The sequence below is a fragment of the Microcaecilia unicolor genome, chromosome 1 (assembly GCF_901765095.1).
Source record: "Microcaecilia unicolor chromosome 1, aMicUni1.1, whole genome shotgun sequence".
NCBI classification, from domain to species: Eukaryota; Metazoa; Chordata; class Amphibia; order Gymnophiona; family Siphonopidae; genus Microcaecilia; species Microcaecilia unicolor.
Window position 1 is genome coordinate 429468485 of NC_044031.1, and position 15709 is coordinate 429484193.

The 15709-nt window shown below is 45.1% G+C and overlaps 1 protein-coding gene across 1 annotated transcript in view; it reads left to right on the forward strand.

Moving 5' to 3' along the window:
- The window catches only part of LOC115476024 (cytidine monophosphate-N-acetylneuraminic acid hydroxylase-like), a 362006-nt gene that overhangs the window by 280887 nt on the left and 65410 nt on the right, over positions 1–15709 (forward strand). Inside the window, 1 exon segment of the mRNA XM_030212136.1 lies at positions 1428–1568. Within this exon segment, the coding sequence (XP_030067996.1) occupies positions 1428–1568 (141 nt within the window).

Here is a 15709-nt window from a genome sequence, read left to right on the forward strand (position 1 = left end):
AATCGTGGCCCCTCCCATGACCAAATGGCTTGGATTAGGACATTTTTGAGCCCGGCGTTTTTAGTTTCCATTATCGCTAAAAAAAACCAAACGCCCAGCTGAAAAACGTCCATTTTTTCAAAAATACAGTCTGTCCCGCCTCTTCACGTACCCGTTTTCGGACATAGACGCCCATGGAGATAGGCGTTCGCGTTCGATTATGCTCCTCCACGTCTCACACTGTATCACATTCACTCTCTATGTGTCACGCAGTCACTCTCACACACTCTCGGTCTCACACACACTCTCGGTATCACACACTCAGTCTCATACACTCGCTCTCACAGAGAGTCTGTGTATCACACACATAGTCTCTCACTCTGTGTCACACACACTCTCTCTCTCTCTCTCTCTCTCTCTCTCTCTCTCTCTCTCTCACACACACACAGTGTATCTGTGTGAAACACACTCTCTCTCACACACACTCGTGGCCAGACTCACTCTCTCTCTGTCACACACACACACTCGCACATTCACTCTCTCTCTCTCACACACAGTCACTATCACACACACTCTCTCAAACATACACACTTCGAGGAAAACCTTGCTAGCGCCTGTTTCATTTGTGTCAGAAACGGGCCTTTCAAAAGGTGGAGTAAAAGGACTCAATATCAACAGAAAAATGTGAACCATTACAGGGGAAAATGAACACTATCACTGGCCCAAAAAAACCTCCACCATCCAGTAGTAACACTGTTTTGTTTGCAGCTGAAAAAGGGCATGCCAGTAGAAGGGATGGAGAGTGTAAATGGGCTGTCATAAATACCCATACATACATTCCCATCAGAGCACGTGCAAGTAATCCCTATTCCCCCATCTGGCCAGGCTGTCAGAAGGAAAACCTTCCTATCAGGTTTCCTCATGAAAATGGATTTGCATGCCCTTCTCCTGTAAGCCTGTGAGGCCTGCACACTGTCTAAAAATCGCCCCCTGAATTCTTTTGTGCCTGATTTAAAAAAAAAAAAAAATTAAAATGAAGAAAAAAAATTACCATCACAGTATAGGGTGTGGTCCAGGGGTAAGATTTTTTCAAATTGAGGTAATAAGATTATAGTAAGAGCCATGGAAAATGAGGGAAAATCCCAGCTGCCAGTTGAGGACTTTCTCACTTTTGTTTTGAATTGCTAGTTAAAGTGTTCTGTTACTGAGTTGGTACAACATGCCCTTCCTCTTCAAAAAAAAAAAAATCATAAATTATGGTAAAGATTTATGTTTGTGATTGTGAATTACAGTATTTCAGTCATCTCTGCTGATAACATCTGGACTTCCTCATCTGAGGGGCCTCTGTGGTTGGTTGATCAGTAAGACTTTGTACTAGGTTTGGCTTTTGTAGTAAATATGCACCTTATGATGGTCTCTTTAATAAAAGCATTACTTTGATAATTTAGGTACATCAAGGAAACAAATCTCAAGAACGATCCAGATGAACTCAACAGACTTGTTAGAAATAATTCAGACATATTAACATGGACCCCAAAACCTGGAGCCACGCTGGATCTAGCTAGAATGCTAAAAGACCCTACAGACAGGTAAAAGATACATATAGATCTATAAAACCCTGGGAGAAATAGAATAATGTTATGAACATCAGTGAATGCCAATATATATTGCATTCAGGGCAAGATTAAGGCATATGCAAATTAGGCACATGCCTAGGGCCCAGATGTTTAGGACAAGTCTTGTAATTTAATGGGTTCCAAGGCAGATTTTTTTTTTCTACGGTAAGTTATCTGCTGGCAGAAAGAAGAGTTGTGAGTGGGGACCAGTACCACAGTTGCACATAGAAGTCTGTCTGTTCTCCTTATCTCCTGCACATTGTCCTCCAGTCAGCGGGAGGAGTTGGTGAGCAGTGCTTTTTAATGCCTTACAATCAGATCCATGTCAGAGCTCCACTTGTGGGAGTTCTAAAACATATTTATATTATGATGAGGGGCTCCTACTTGCCTAGGGTCCTCCAAAGGGTTAATCCTACCCAGATTGCATTAAATATGGGCCTCTTTCTGAAGGTGTTTCCCTCATTGTTGGGCGTGGGCCAAGGTTAACTGAACATCAGTGTTTCAACAGAGAAGCAAACTGAACTTCAAGTAGGGGCAAATTTATCAGTAGGTTTCATAGGCAATTGCCTATTGGGGAATTGTTTATTTTGCATCATCAGTTGTGTTGTGAGGAGAGGGCAAGCCAGCTCTCCACATGCTTAAGGGCAGCTAGAGGCAGGGCTGTCAGTGATGCTGTGGAGTGATAAAATGCAATCTTTTCATTATCTGGCTGCCGTGGCACATGGCATTGGTAGGACAGTTGTGCTATGAATCTGTGTTGATCACTTCCTCTGAGGCAGTGGCGTAGCCACAGGTGGTCCCAGTGGGCACAGGCCTACCCAGCAGTGGCACATCTCTGTGACTCTCAGAATCTGTCCCTCCCCTCCGTCTTAGGCATTTTTGGGGTGTCTCAACTCACCCCACCCCCTCCGTACTGTTTAATCCCTTCAGTTCTTCTCCAGTAGTGAGCAGCGACTTAAACCTTCTGCTTGCACCAGCCCAGAGCCTTCTCTCTGACACTGTTTCCTGTTTCTGCATAGGTGGGACCATGTCAGATGGAAGTCTCTGGGCCAGCACAAGCAGTGCTCACTGCCAGAGAAGAACTGAAGGGAATAAAGGGGTGGGGAGCAGAGTTTAGAGACACCCAGTCGCCTGGGGAGAGGGATTCTTGTGCTCGTCCACTTTGGGCTCAGGCCCACCCAAAAGTGGGTGTCTGTCTATGCCCCTGCTCTGAGACCCCCCACCATTGACCTACTGTACAAAGGTCTGTTTGCACAGCTGCAAGGCATGCCCTGTAGCTGCATTAGAGGACCTAATGTAACGCGTGCCAGTGGCGTAGCCAAGGGTGGGCCCAGGCCCACCCACTTTGGGCTCAGGCCCACCTAGTAACAGTACACCAATGATGTGGCTGGCAGGTATCCCCAAGTCCCAGCAGTCGAAAAACTCCCAACAACTGTCCCTCCTGCATACCTTGTAAATAGCAGATCTTCGCCTGCAACGAGTAGCGACTGATACATACTGCTTGCACCGGCCCCACAGTCTTCCCTCTGACTTATTCCCGCCTATGTGGAAACAGGAAGTTGCATCAGAGGGAAGGCTATAGGGCCAACATGAGCTGTGTGCATTAGTTGCTGCTCGCTGCTGGTAAAAATCTTTTTTTTTTTGTACCCCACACCTTCCCACTCATGGCAGGCTCAATGCAGCTTACATGGGGCAATGGAGGGTTAAGTGACTTGCCCAGAATCACAAGGAGCTGCCTGAAGTGGGAATCAAACTCAGTTCCTCAGGACCAAAGTCCACCACCCTAACCACTAGGCCACTCCTCCACTCCGGGGAGGGGCATGTTTGAGAGACCATATGTAATGCAGGCAAGAGAAGGAGAGACCAAATCACTTGCGGGACAAGGCGGAGGTCTTCTGCCCACCCATCTTGGGCCTAGGCCCAACCAAAATAGGGTGTCTGGCTACGCCCCTGCCATGTGCAGGGCTTTCGTTTTCAAATCCGAGCAGAATTTTGGCCTGATTTGGTTTTGGCAAATCTAGATGCTCTCTAGATATGATTATAACTTTTCTTTAGCTTGAATTTGGAAAAGATGATTAACTAAATATTAATCTAGAATCTAAATACACAAGTTAATGTACTCTTAAAGCAGTGGTTCCCAGACCTGTCCTGGGGGAACCTCAGCCAGTCAGGTTTTCAGGATACCCACAATGAATATTCATAAGTTAGATTGCATGCAATGAAGGCATTGCATGCAGATCTAAACTCATGAATATATATTGCGGATATCCTGAAAACCTGACTGGCTTGGGTTCCCCAAGACAATCTGTTAGTGTTCCTCTTGTTAAACACTGGAAGTGGACCTGTAAAAGTCACTGTAAAACTAACTTTATAGCAAAATCACCTGTCGTCAAGGTTCAGTCCATTCTCTATGCTTGCTCAAACATGTTCATGTGTAAGGGCAAAGCCTTCAGAAGAGGACTTCTTAAGACAGCATGGAGGTGCTATGCATACTTTTTTTTATCTTAGTGAAGAAGCAAACTGCATCTGTTATGAGTATTGCAAGCTCCAAGACACAATTTTGAAGTCAAAGAAAGAACAGTATGCTACCTACTGAACTTAGTAAAATACATACAGAAATGTACATAAACAACAGACTTATTCTCATGGCTTTGAGTCCAGAGTATGTGACAGTAAATCTGTTTTCAAATAAATATGCAAAAAGCCTTTTTCAATAAACATATGCAGTATTTGTGATATAAGTCAAATTCTGTAATAGCAAATCAAGGGGTCCTTTTTCTAAGGTGCACTAACAGATTTAGGGGCCCTTTTACTAAACGGTTGTTGCGTGGCAATCTGGAACTACCAGCGGCCCAACACGAGTGCCGGTGGTGGTTCCACCCCCAGCACGTGCCATTTCTGGCACTAGCAGAAATATTGGAAAACTATTTCTGCAGGTGGTTACCTGGCAGTAATTGGGCAGCATCGCTTGTATGCGGTTACTGCCAGGTTAGTGCAGGAATCCTTTCCGTCACCTCAGTGGGGGGTGGTGCTAAGTGCTCCCCCCGATATGGCTGTGCGGCAAGTGTGAACTTACCAAATGGTCATTTCATTTTGGGCTATTTTCACCCACTGTGGTAAAAGGGGCCCTGGTGTGCGGCAAAAATGGCAGCTGCCATTAGTGCAGGGCCCCTTTTACCGAAGCTTAGTAAAAGGGCTCCTTAGCACAAGCTAAATGATAAGACACCCATAGGACTATAATGGGCGTTGAGGTAATTGTTGGCACGCGCTAAATCTGTTAGTGCACCTTAGTAAAAGGACCCCAGAATTTGCTAACCTCTAGTGCATTTGTTTACAAATGGATCCCTCATGAAAAATGTACTAATAAAAGGTCTAAAATTCTGTAATATTTAGAATGAAACAGAATATGCAGCTGCTAAAGGTAAGCCTGACTTGTTCTGCTGTGCGCTTCCAGGCATCAGGCTGTCCTTTCTCCCTATAGTTGAAAAGAAAACTGTGGCCACACAGGACACATCAGAACATATAATACAGCGAAATGTGGCAAAGACATTGAGTGTTCATAAGCATTTCCTACAGTTTCCTGTAGTGACTGTACATTTATGATACATTTTGCAGAAAAACAAAGCCAGAAGGGTCACTAAAGAGCCGCTGACCAAGATTACCACAGTCAACGTAGCTCTGCTTGCTCACCATGGGGCCCTTTTACTAAGCCGTGCAGGCACCTACGCACACCTAACACACGTCAATTTGGAGTTCCCCCCCCTCCCCAGCTCCCGCGGGCCCTTGCGGTAATTTCATTTTTGACACGCGTCTGCTACGCGCGCTGGATACAGCAACTGATACACACTGCTCATGCTGTCCCCACAGCCTTCCCTCTGACACAACTTCCTGTTTCCACATAGGACGGAGTACGTCAGAGGGAAGGTTGTGGGGCTGACGCGAGCAGTGTGTATCAGTCGCTGCTTGCTGCCAGTGAAGATCTGCTGTTTAAAAGGTAAGCAGGAGGAAGAGTTGTTGGCAGTTTTCAGCTGGCAGGCCTTGGGGATCCCTGCCAGCCACATTATAGGTGTGCTGCTACTGGGCCCATGGCTACACCACTGCCATGTGTACACCCATCTTCAAACTACATCACATTTAGGCACCAGTTTATAGAATATAGTGTAAACAGAATATTGCTATTTGTGTGCCTACAGGCGTGAATGTGCCAGTATTCTGGTCAATTATGCACATTTTTGGCACCTAAATGTTGGCACTATCGTTTGCAGAATTCCCCCCATTACATACGCTTATTAAAACACTAAGGGCCCTGTTTACTAAGCTGTGTTGTGGGTGGGCTAGAGTTTTTAGCGCATGGTAAAAATTAGCACGGCTAACTCTAGAGACACCTTAGTAAACAGGGCCCTAAAATATGTAAGTTTGACAGAACACTTTCTTCGTTTTTTTTTTTCTTTTAATGTTTATTTATATTTATTGAGTATAAACATACCATACAAATATAATTGTAAACATACTGTATCACTACTTCCATCTGCAATATCAACACTTTTTTATTATTCTTTAACCCCCTTATATCTCCCCTTCCCCCCTCCCCCATCCCTCTCCCTCCCTCCTAATTAATTGGCAAGGCAGGGTCAGGCTGCGCCGACCACTCGATGTATGGGTCCCAAACTTGATGGTACACTATCAAATGACCTTGTCGCATCGCAGTTAGCTTAGACATCAGCTGAATGAAATCCAGTTTCCTTAGAATAGTCCTTAGTCCCGGCAAAGTTTGTTGTTTCCATGCCGCTGCCAACACCAATTTGCTAGCCACCAATATCTGTGTGGCCAGCTGATACGCATGCTTTTTGGTCCCCTGGGGCCGCATGTGCAGAAGGCAAAAGTCCATTTTCATAGGGAAAGTTGTTTTCGTTATGCTAATGATCAATTTCACCACTCTTGTCCAATATTGTTGAGCATGAGGGCAGGCCCACCATATATGAGCCATATCTCCTAACATTTCATATTGACGCCAACAGAGAGCCGACCCCCCTTTAAACATTTTAGCTAATCTCTGTGGTGTGTAATACCAGCCATATAATATTTTATAGCCATTTTCTACAAGAGCATTGGAAATTGACACCTTAAGCAAAGAAACAAACACCCGCTCCCATAGTGAGTATTCATAAGAGGCCCCCAATATTTTTTCCCATTTGTGTGTATAATATAGAATTGGCTGTGTTTCTAATAAAAGCGCCTTATACAGCCTAGAGATCCCCCCTCTACCCCCTCCACCAGCCATTGCCCTCTCTAATTGCGTTTCTTCCAAGCTCAGCTCTTCCTTCACTCGCCTCAAAATATAGTCCCTTATTTGGCTGTATTGAAATGCATTTGAAGCAGGAATCCCATATTCCTTTTGCACTTCTTCAAAGTATTTCCCCCTCCTCCCACACCTGTCCCAACTCCCACAGGCCCCCCCGCTCCCAGTTCCTATAACAGGGATCCAAGGATCCCGGAGTGAATCCTGGTGCAAGGCGTATTGCTGTATGTAAAAAGTGTGTGCGTCTCCGAAAAAATCTGCTACGAATTTTACTCCAAGTTGTAAGTGGCCATCTAATAATTGGTGGCACTTCTTTTATTATCTCTTTTGTCTCTCATTCAGATGGCCAGGGGATAACTCTTAATGGGTGCGAGCAGCACCATGTTTGCTCCATAGCCCTCCAGGCCTTTACACCTCCCTGCAGCCACTCTGCTAAAATACGAAGGTGAGCCGCCTGGTGGTAAAGCAAAAATGATGGGACTCCCATACCTCCATGTGCTCTCGGCTGATGCATTACTGACCGACGCACCCGTGGTGGCTTTCTTTTCCATATGAAGGAAAAGACCCTACGTTGCAGACCTTTAAAAAACTTGTCAGGAAGAGAGATGGGAAGCGCCATAAACAAATATAGCAGCTTCAGCAGCAGGATCATTTTGATCGCACTTATCCGGCCCATCCATGAGATCGTTTAGCTCTCCCATCTCTCCATCTCCAAGAAAAGTTCTCGTACTTTTGCAGGGAAATTGGCCGCATACAGATCCTCCAACCATTTTGTTATATTTACCCCTAGGTATTTAATATTTCTGGGGGCCCACCTAAAGGGGAAGGTTGCTCGCAATCTTGCTACTTGATCCATTGGGATGGAGATATTCAACGCCTCTGATTTATCCATGTTAACCTTAAATCCAGCCACCCAGCCATAATCCCGCAATGCCGCCCCTATGATTGGAAGTGATGTACTAGGATTTGTTAGAGTGAGGAGGATATCATCCGCAAATAGAAACACCCGAGTTTCAGTTGTTCCCATCCTCAATCCTCATATGTCCGGATGTGATCTAATGTAAGCCGCCAATGGTTCCACGACCAGGGCGAAAAGGAGCGGTGAGAAGGCACATCCCTGTCTCGTCCCCCGCCTCAGCAAAAATGGTGTGGACTGGCTCCCATTAACCCTAACCGAAGCCGTGGGCGCTCTATATAATAAATAGATGCAGTGCATAAACCCTTCTGGGATACCCACCCTCTTCAGGGTTGTGAACAAGAATGGCCAATGCACCCTGTCGAACGCCTTTTCTGTATCTAGTGAGAGTATGCATAACGGCAGCTGTTTTATATGGGCAGATTGAATGAGGTGGAGTGTCCTGCGAATATTATCGAACGTTTGGCGCCCCCGCACGAACCCTGCCTGATCCTCGTGAACTAGTTGCGGCAGATACTGCTGCAGACGAGACGCCAATGTCATGGTAAATATTTTATAGTCCACCCCCAAAAGAGAAATTGGCCTATACGAGCCGCATAGCTGTGGATCCTTGCCTGGTTTGGGTATGACTATGATGTTCGCCTGATGCCAGGTTTCTGGCAGAGATCTCTGTTCTCCCAGATCATTAAACACCTTCAGCAGCATAGGAGCCACCAGGGACCCAAAAGTTTTGTAGAATTATTCGTAAATCCATCGGGTCCTGGGGCTTTGCTTGGTGCCAGTTCTTTTATGGCCTGTAAGATCTCATCTAACTCAATTGGTCTGGAAAGTCTGTGTTGGGCGCTCTCTGTGAGTGTAGGCAGTATATTCCTGTCTAGGAAGGCCTCAATCTCAATCTCCTCCGGGTTGATATCAACACAACACTTTCTTCAAGGAAAACAAATAGACGCAAAAGCAGCAGCAGCTCTAAAAACCATTATTGAAATTGTAAAACATACCCTCCTTGATGCAGCATAAGATTCTAGAGCTGTTGCCGCTTTTGCTTCCATGTGGCTTTACAACACTGACGTTTCAAAGTATACCTACTACAAGATCTACAGTCTTATTGTAGGGTAAAGCAAAACATAAATGCCATAATTTAATTTGTAAGCTCTGGAAGCTCTTCAGGCTCATTCAACAAGATCTCAGACTCCTTCCTGGATGGAAATCAGGCCTTTCAGAGGACATCACTAAGGTGTCCATCCGATCCTCTGTACATTTGTTACAGGTTGGATATGCAGGTTAAGGGAAATGCTACATTTCAGGCAAATGTTCTTAACAGCACCCTTGTTTTCATCCCACCCATGTTAGAAAGGGCTAGTTTGGGCGGAGGAAGTGACGTCACCGTCGGAGATGGAAGCCTGAATCCATAGCTCCGTCGGGGCAGTGAAGAAATTAAAGCTATTTCCCGGTTCCCAAACCCCCGAGTTTGGCGATTTTGAGGGCAAGACAAAGAGAAGCGATGGCGACCAGAAAACGGCTGGAAAAGTTTAAATTCACCGCGACACAGAAGGCCGAGGCGGCGAACACGAGCCGGTCCCAGCAGAAAGCTAACAAAATGGCCGCCGCGGATTCTGGCTCCGAAACGGAGGACCCAGTAGAACAGCTGGAAAGTGATACTGAGCTGACGAAACAGGAGGTGGCGAGGTGGTTTAAAGCCTTAAAGGCTGAAATGTCGGCGGTCCGGAAGACTATCAGAGAAGCGGTCACGGACATTCAGAAAGAGGTGAGAGAGATTGGAGGCAGGGTGGAGCAGGTGGAAGACACGCTGGAGCACGTGGAGGGGGAAATAGAGGGCTTGCGCACTGCTCTTACAATAGTGCAAGCTGAAAAAGCAAAAATGCAATTGGAGGTGGAAGATCTGGAAAATCGTTCCAGAAGGAACAATTTGAGATTCAAAGGGGTACCTGAAACGGACCAGAATAAAGACTGTGCACAGGTGATCCGGGAACTTTGTGCTAGAATATTGGATATTGGCACGGAGGGGCAGACCAATATGGAGGAGTCTGAAATAAGATTTGACCGGGTACATCGGAGTCTGGGGCCCAGGAGAGATCAGCAACCCAGGGACATTGTAGTATGCTTCAAAGACTATACCATTAAAGATAAGATATGGAAGAAAGCTAGATCCCAGGGTGAGATTATCTGGGATAATAATAAAATACTGGTGTTTCAAGATTTGGCGCTGGGCACCCTTCAGAGGCGCAGAGAATTTAAAGATCTGACCACCTATCTTCAGCAGTCCAATTTCCGATATCGTTGGATCTTTCCTTTTGGTCTCCAGTTTACGGCGGAGGGAATCACCAGGCGAGTGGTTACGCTAGGAGAGGCTTGGAAAGTCCTTACTGAGCTGGGATATACAAACCTGCCTCCGGCGGCTTCGGGGGGGAGCTCCAGTATGGCAGTTACAACAAAGAAGGGGCCATCATGGCAGAGAGTGCGCCCACGAAGAGAGAACACTACACAGCTATCAGCAGTGACCAGAGTACCCTGAACGGACGAGAGGGGGTTTCGGGACTTCAGTTACCTCATGGGTTTGATGGGGAATTGACAAGAAAATATGTTATACAGGTGGGGGGCAATGTTGGAGATGTTATAGGATGTCTGTTTAATAGTTGAAAGGGTTCTGGGAGTTAAGCAAAATATGTGAAATATGGAGGTAGGGGTCTGGGAAATGTTGTTGTGTGGGAAGAGGGTGATGAGCTCCGGCGGGGAGTAATTTCCTCAATACTATCAGCTGGCGGCGTTAGGCTCAGTCCAGCGGGGGGGGGGGGGAGGGGGGGTTGGAGGGAAGGGAATCAAGGGTTTACGCATTGGGTCATGGAATGTTAATGGGATGAATTCCCCATTGAAGAGAAGTTTGATACATCGGGAATTGCAGAAACTTAAGTGGGATATTATCTTATTGCAGGAAACACACATTCAAAAGAGGGATGCACACCTACTTAAACATCGGGGATATAATGACTGTATCTCACACTTCGATGCTAGAGGGGGTAAGGTGGGAGGATTAGTGATTTACATCCGTAGACATATTCCATTTGTAACAGAGGAAGTATTTAGGGATGCTCTGGGAAGGTGCTTGGCGATTAGGGGCCAGCTGAATGGTAAGGAGGTGACCATAGTAAATATATATGCCCCTAACTCAGGACAGGGAGAATTCTTTGCCCGGATACATAAGGAACTCTTCCAGTTTCAGAAAGGGGGGATGATCCTAGGGGGAGATTTTAATACCAGTATGACATCAATGGATCATTCCAAGGGACTGGTAGATAAGTCCTCGGCCCACTGTGCACAGTTAAAATCACTTGTCTCTAACTTAGATTTAGTGGATGCCTGGAGGCTTAGGCACCCGGGCCAGCGGTCGTATACCTTTTTCTCTCATTCCCAGAATACGTATACAAGGATCGATATGGTGTGGTGCAGCCGCCAATTATGGGACCAAGTGGCCGAGTCATATGTTGGGCCTATTTCCGCATCAGACCATGCCCCAGTGGAGCTTGAGCTTAAGGGGTTGACAGAGGAAAGGCGCCAAGTTTTTTGGAGATTAAATGAACTAATTCTGGGGGATGGTAGGGTGCGGGAGGATATACGTCAGATCATTCAGGATTACATGCTTACGAACGATACTGGTGAGGTTCAGGATGGTACATTGTGGGATGCCCTGAAGGCAGTGGTAAGGGGTCACCTCATTAAGTGGGGAGCACGGAAAAAGAGGCAACGAGAACAGAGGGAATTGGACTTACGGGCACGACTAGCGAAGCTGGAATGCCGTCACCAGGAGGGAGGTTCTGGGATAGTCCTGAGAGAGTTAAGACTGTGCAGGGCGGAATTAGAGAAATTGCAGGTAGAACGTGTGGAGTTTTTACGCACGATATTACAACAAAAATTTTATGAATTTGGGAATAAATCTGGACGGATGCTGGCTAATCTTCTGAGGCATAGACAAAGGAGCCACACAATAACAAAAATTAAAGGGGCAGGAGATAAGATGTACTATGGAGATGGTGAAATTAGAGATCAATTTGAAAAATTTTATCAGGTTTTATACCGTAGCAAGAGGGGGGCAGAGGGGGGAGAAATCAGGAAGAGTTTAGGGGAGCTGCACCTCCCTAGGCTGTCCAGTTTGGAACGCAAACAGTTAGAGGCCCCATTTCATCTTGAGGAGATTCAAAGGGTGATTAAGGGTCTCCAAGGAGGGAAGGCGCCTGGCCTGGACGGATATTCTGCCAGGTTCTATAAGACTTTTGTTGGGGAGGTGGGACCCATGTTGCTGAGGGTGGGGAATGCGTGCTTTGCTGGCCAGTCGTTGCCGGGGAGCATGCATGAAGCAGGGATCTCCCTGCTCTTGAAACCAGGAAGGGACCCGGCGGTGTGCGGCTCCTATCGCCCCATCTCACTGATAAACCTAGATGTCAAGATCTTATCTAAGGTAATAGCTGATAGGTTAGGAAAGGTTCTGCCTACGCTGATCCACACTGACCAATCGGGGTTTGTCATGGGGCGGCAGGTGGCGGATAATATTAGACGCACCCTACATGTTATGTGGGCAGCCCAACAGAGGGAGATCCCAGTGGCTTTTTTGAGTACGGACGCAGATAAAGCGTTTGACAGGGTGGAATGGCCCTATTTATGGGAAGTGTTGGAATATCTGGGGTTTGGTCAGGGGCTGATAGGGTGGTTACAACGGTTATATGAGAAGCCAGTGGCTAGAATTAAAGTCAATGGGGGGTATACACCAGCTTTCCAGATTGAACGTGGAACTAGACAAGGGTGCCCGCTGTCACCACTGTTATTTGCACTCTCGATTGAGCCTTTGGCTCAGAGGGTGCGGGAAACAGCTGACATTCCAGGAATTATGATAGGTGGTTCTGAACATAAATTGGCTTTATTTGCTGATGATGTGCTATTCTTTGTAAATAATCCGGGGTTGAATCTTCCTATATTGTTGGCAGAGTTGGAAGAGTTCAGCAGGCTTTCCGGTTTTAAGATAAACTACGACAAATCTGAAATGATTGGGGTGTCCATAGCACAACATAGGATGGAAGAGCTCGCACGTAATTTTCCTTTTAGATTGCGGAGGGATAATATTAAATATTTAGGAGTTAAAATACCTGTTCAGATCCCTCAGCTATACCAGCTAAATTACATACCGTTATTCCATCAAATACGTAAGGATATGGAGGGTTGGATGGGTAAGTGGGTGTCCTGGTGGGGAAGGAAAGCATCAATTAGGATGAACATATTGCCCAGACTCTTGTTTCTGTTTCAGACATTACCGGTAGCGGTCCCTGGGAGGGAGTTGAGGATCCTACAACAAGCTATATTGAAGTTTATATGGGGGGGCAGAGCTCCGAGGCTCAGTAGGAAGCTGCTGTGGCGGTCTACAGAGTTGGGTGGGAGAGGGGTTCCGAACCTCGAGTGGTATTATTGGGCAGCACAATTGAAACTTATATCCACATGGGGTCAGGAGAAAGGGTCAGTGGCAGCATACATGGATCAGGAGATGGTGCAGCAGCATAGTTTGCAGTCAGTAATATGGGCATCTTCAACTTACCCCACTGTTGGCAGGCTCACTACCAATCCGTTTGTGGGGCATTTATTGACACTATGGGGTTCCCTTAGGACACGCTTTTGGAAAACTAGGAAAACATCTACATACGCTTATATTCGGGGGGAACCTACATTTAGGGTGGGGCTGGGAAATCCGGTAGCAAAGAGGTGGGCTGAGAGGGGTTTATTGAGGTTTCGAGATTTATTAGAAGATGGGAAAATGAGATTGTTTACAGAGCTTAAGGAAGACTATGGGGTTTTGGATAGGGATAGATTCCTTTACCTACAGGTCCAACATTACATCCAAACACAAGGATGGTTACGAAAGGATCCAGAGGATCATGAAGAATTAGAGAACATGTGGGGCTCTCTGGGAACAATGAAGGGAGTTATATCTAAATTGTATAAATTTATAAGGGGTAGGAGTTTTGAGAAATGTTTGTATATGACTAGATGGGAAAGGGATTTGCAGAAGGAATTAACAATACATGAGTGGAAGGCCATTATTTTGGAAGTTAACAAAGCCTCGACATGTGTGCTGCTGAAAGAAAATGCTTTCAAGGTACTCTCGAGATGGTATTTCACTCCACATAGGCTGCATGTGATGTTTCCAGGGGCCTCACAGTATTGTTGGAGATGTTTAACAGATGTGGGAACTTTTTTACATATTTGGTGGTCCTGTGGGAAATTACAAGGGTATTGGCAAACTATTACTGCAAAGATAACTGCTCATACAGGCAAGAACTTTTTGTGTGAGCCCCAGTGGTGCCTGTTGGGCTTAGGGAACAGACGAGGAGCTAAATGGCAAAGACGTTTGAAGAGGATGTGCTTGACAGCTGCAAAGAGTGTCATTGCTCGGTTTTGGAAACAGCAGGAGGCACCAACAGAGCAAGACTGGCTTCTAAAACTTTCTCTAATTGAGGAGATGGAGAAACTAACTGACAAAAGGTTAGGAAATTATAATATGAATGATGAACTCTGGACACACATAAGAGCCATGACCCAAGTGAGTTAGCAATAGATGTGAGATGGGAGAGGGGAGGGAGGGTAAGGGGGGGTTGGGGAAGGGAGGGGGGGGGGTAAAAATAACAAATTTAAAGTTTGTATTTGTTCATTTGCAGATTTATAGTTGCCTAATAAGAGAGAATGCTTAATATGAGAGATGCATAGACTTGTATATTATTGAGGAACTATTCAAATGTCTGCGAGGAATTGTGGAAATAATGATTATTTTGTCGTTTATTAATAAAAAAAAAACTATTGAAATAAAAAAAAGAGAAGGTTAAAAAAAACAACTGTAAGGAAGTATGGTAGAATATGAAAAATTACTGCATGTATTGAGAAACTGTAGGTAAGTTCTGCAATAAACTTCTGAGTTCACACACAAAAAAAAAAAAAAGAAAGGGCTAGTTTGCTTCACATGCATCTGGTTTGGTCTAGTAGGATGATAAGGAAGGAGAAATTTTTTTTCTTACTTAATTTCCTTTCTTTGAATCCCTTAGACCAGTCTAGAACCTGCCTGGAGAATTTATAGCTGCTGCTGTGGTCTTGTATCTCATTTGGAGATTCCTTGGGAATTGTTGCAGATTTTTTTATATCCTTAATCTGTTTATTCTTCTAGATGCATATCTTCCTTGGTGTAATTTTTGTAGGAGAGAAATTGTGATATAGTTCTCATAGTTTCAGATTTTCCATTCAATTGCATTGATATTAGAATACTAGCAAGTGCCTCATCTGCACCATTCCTTTATTGCAGTCATGAATTCACTGAAAAGTTATGATCCTTTGGGCCCTGTTTACTAAGATGCACTATTATTTTTAATGTGTGCTAAAATTAGTGTGCACTAATCGTGTAGACGCCCATAGGAATATTATGGGCATCTACAAGTGCCTCTAGTGCAGCTTAATAAACAGGGCCCTTTGTCTCCATCTGCTGGCAGAGTGGCCTAAAACCTACATGTTTGAAATGGTCTACTAGGGTTCAAGGAAAGTAAATTAACTCATAGGAATAAAGTTCTTTGTTTGAATATTTTTTCATGGTAATCTCACATAAAGGGGATCATTTACTAAGGGTTGGTGGAATAACAGCTTTAACATGTGCTGTTAGTAAATTGCTTCCAAAGTGAATTATAAGAATCCAGACAAACAATAACTAGTGAACGGATAATTTGTAGCAAGGTCTGCTTAGTCAAAAAATGGAGAAGTTAGCAAAATTTCATAAGATAAGCAAAACTTCTCTTATCAGTGGCCATAATTTGCACTTCTATATTTAACCTATATTTAAAATGTAGGAAAAATAGACAGTAC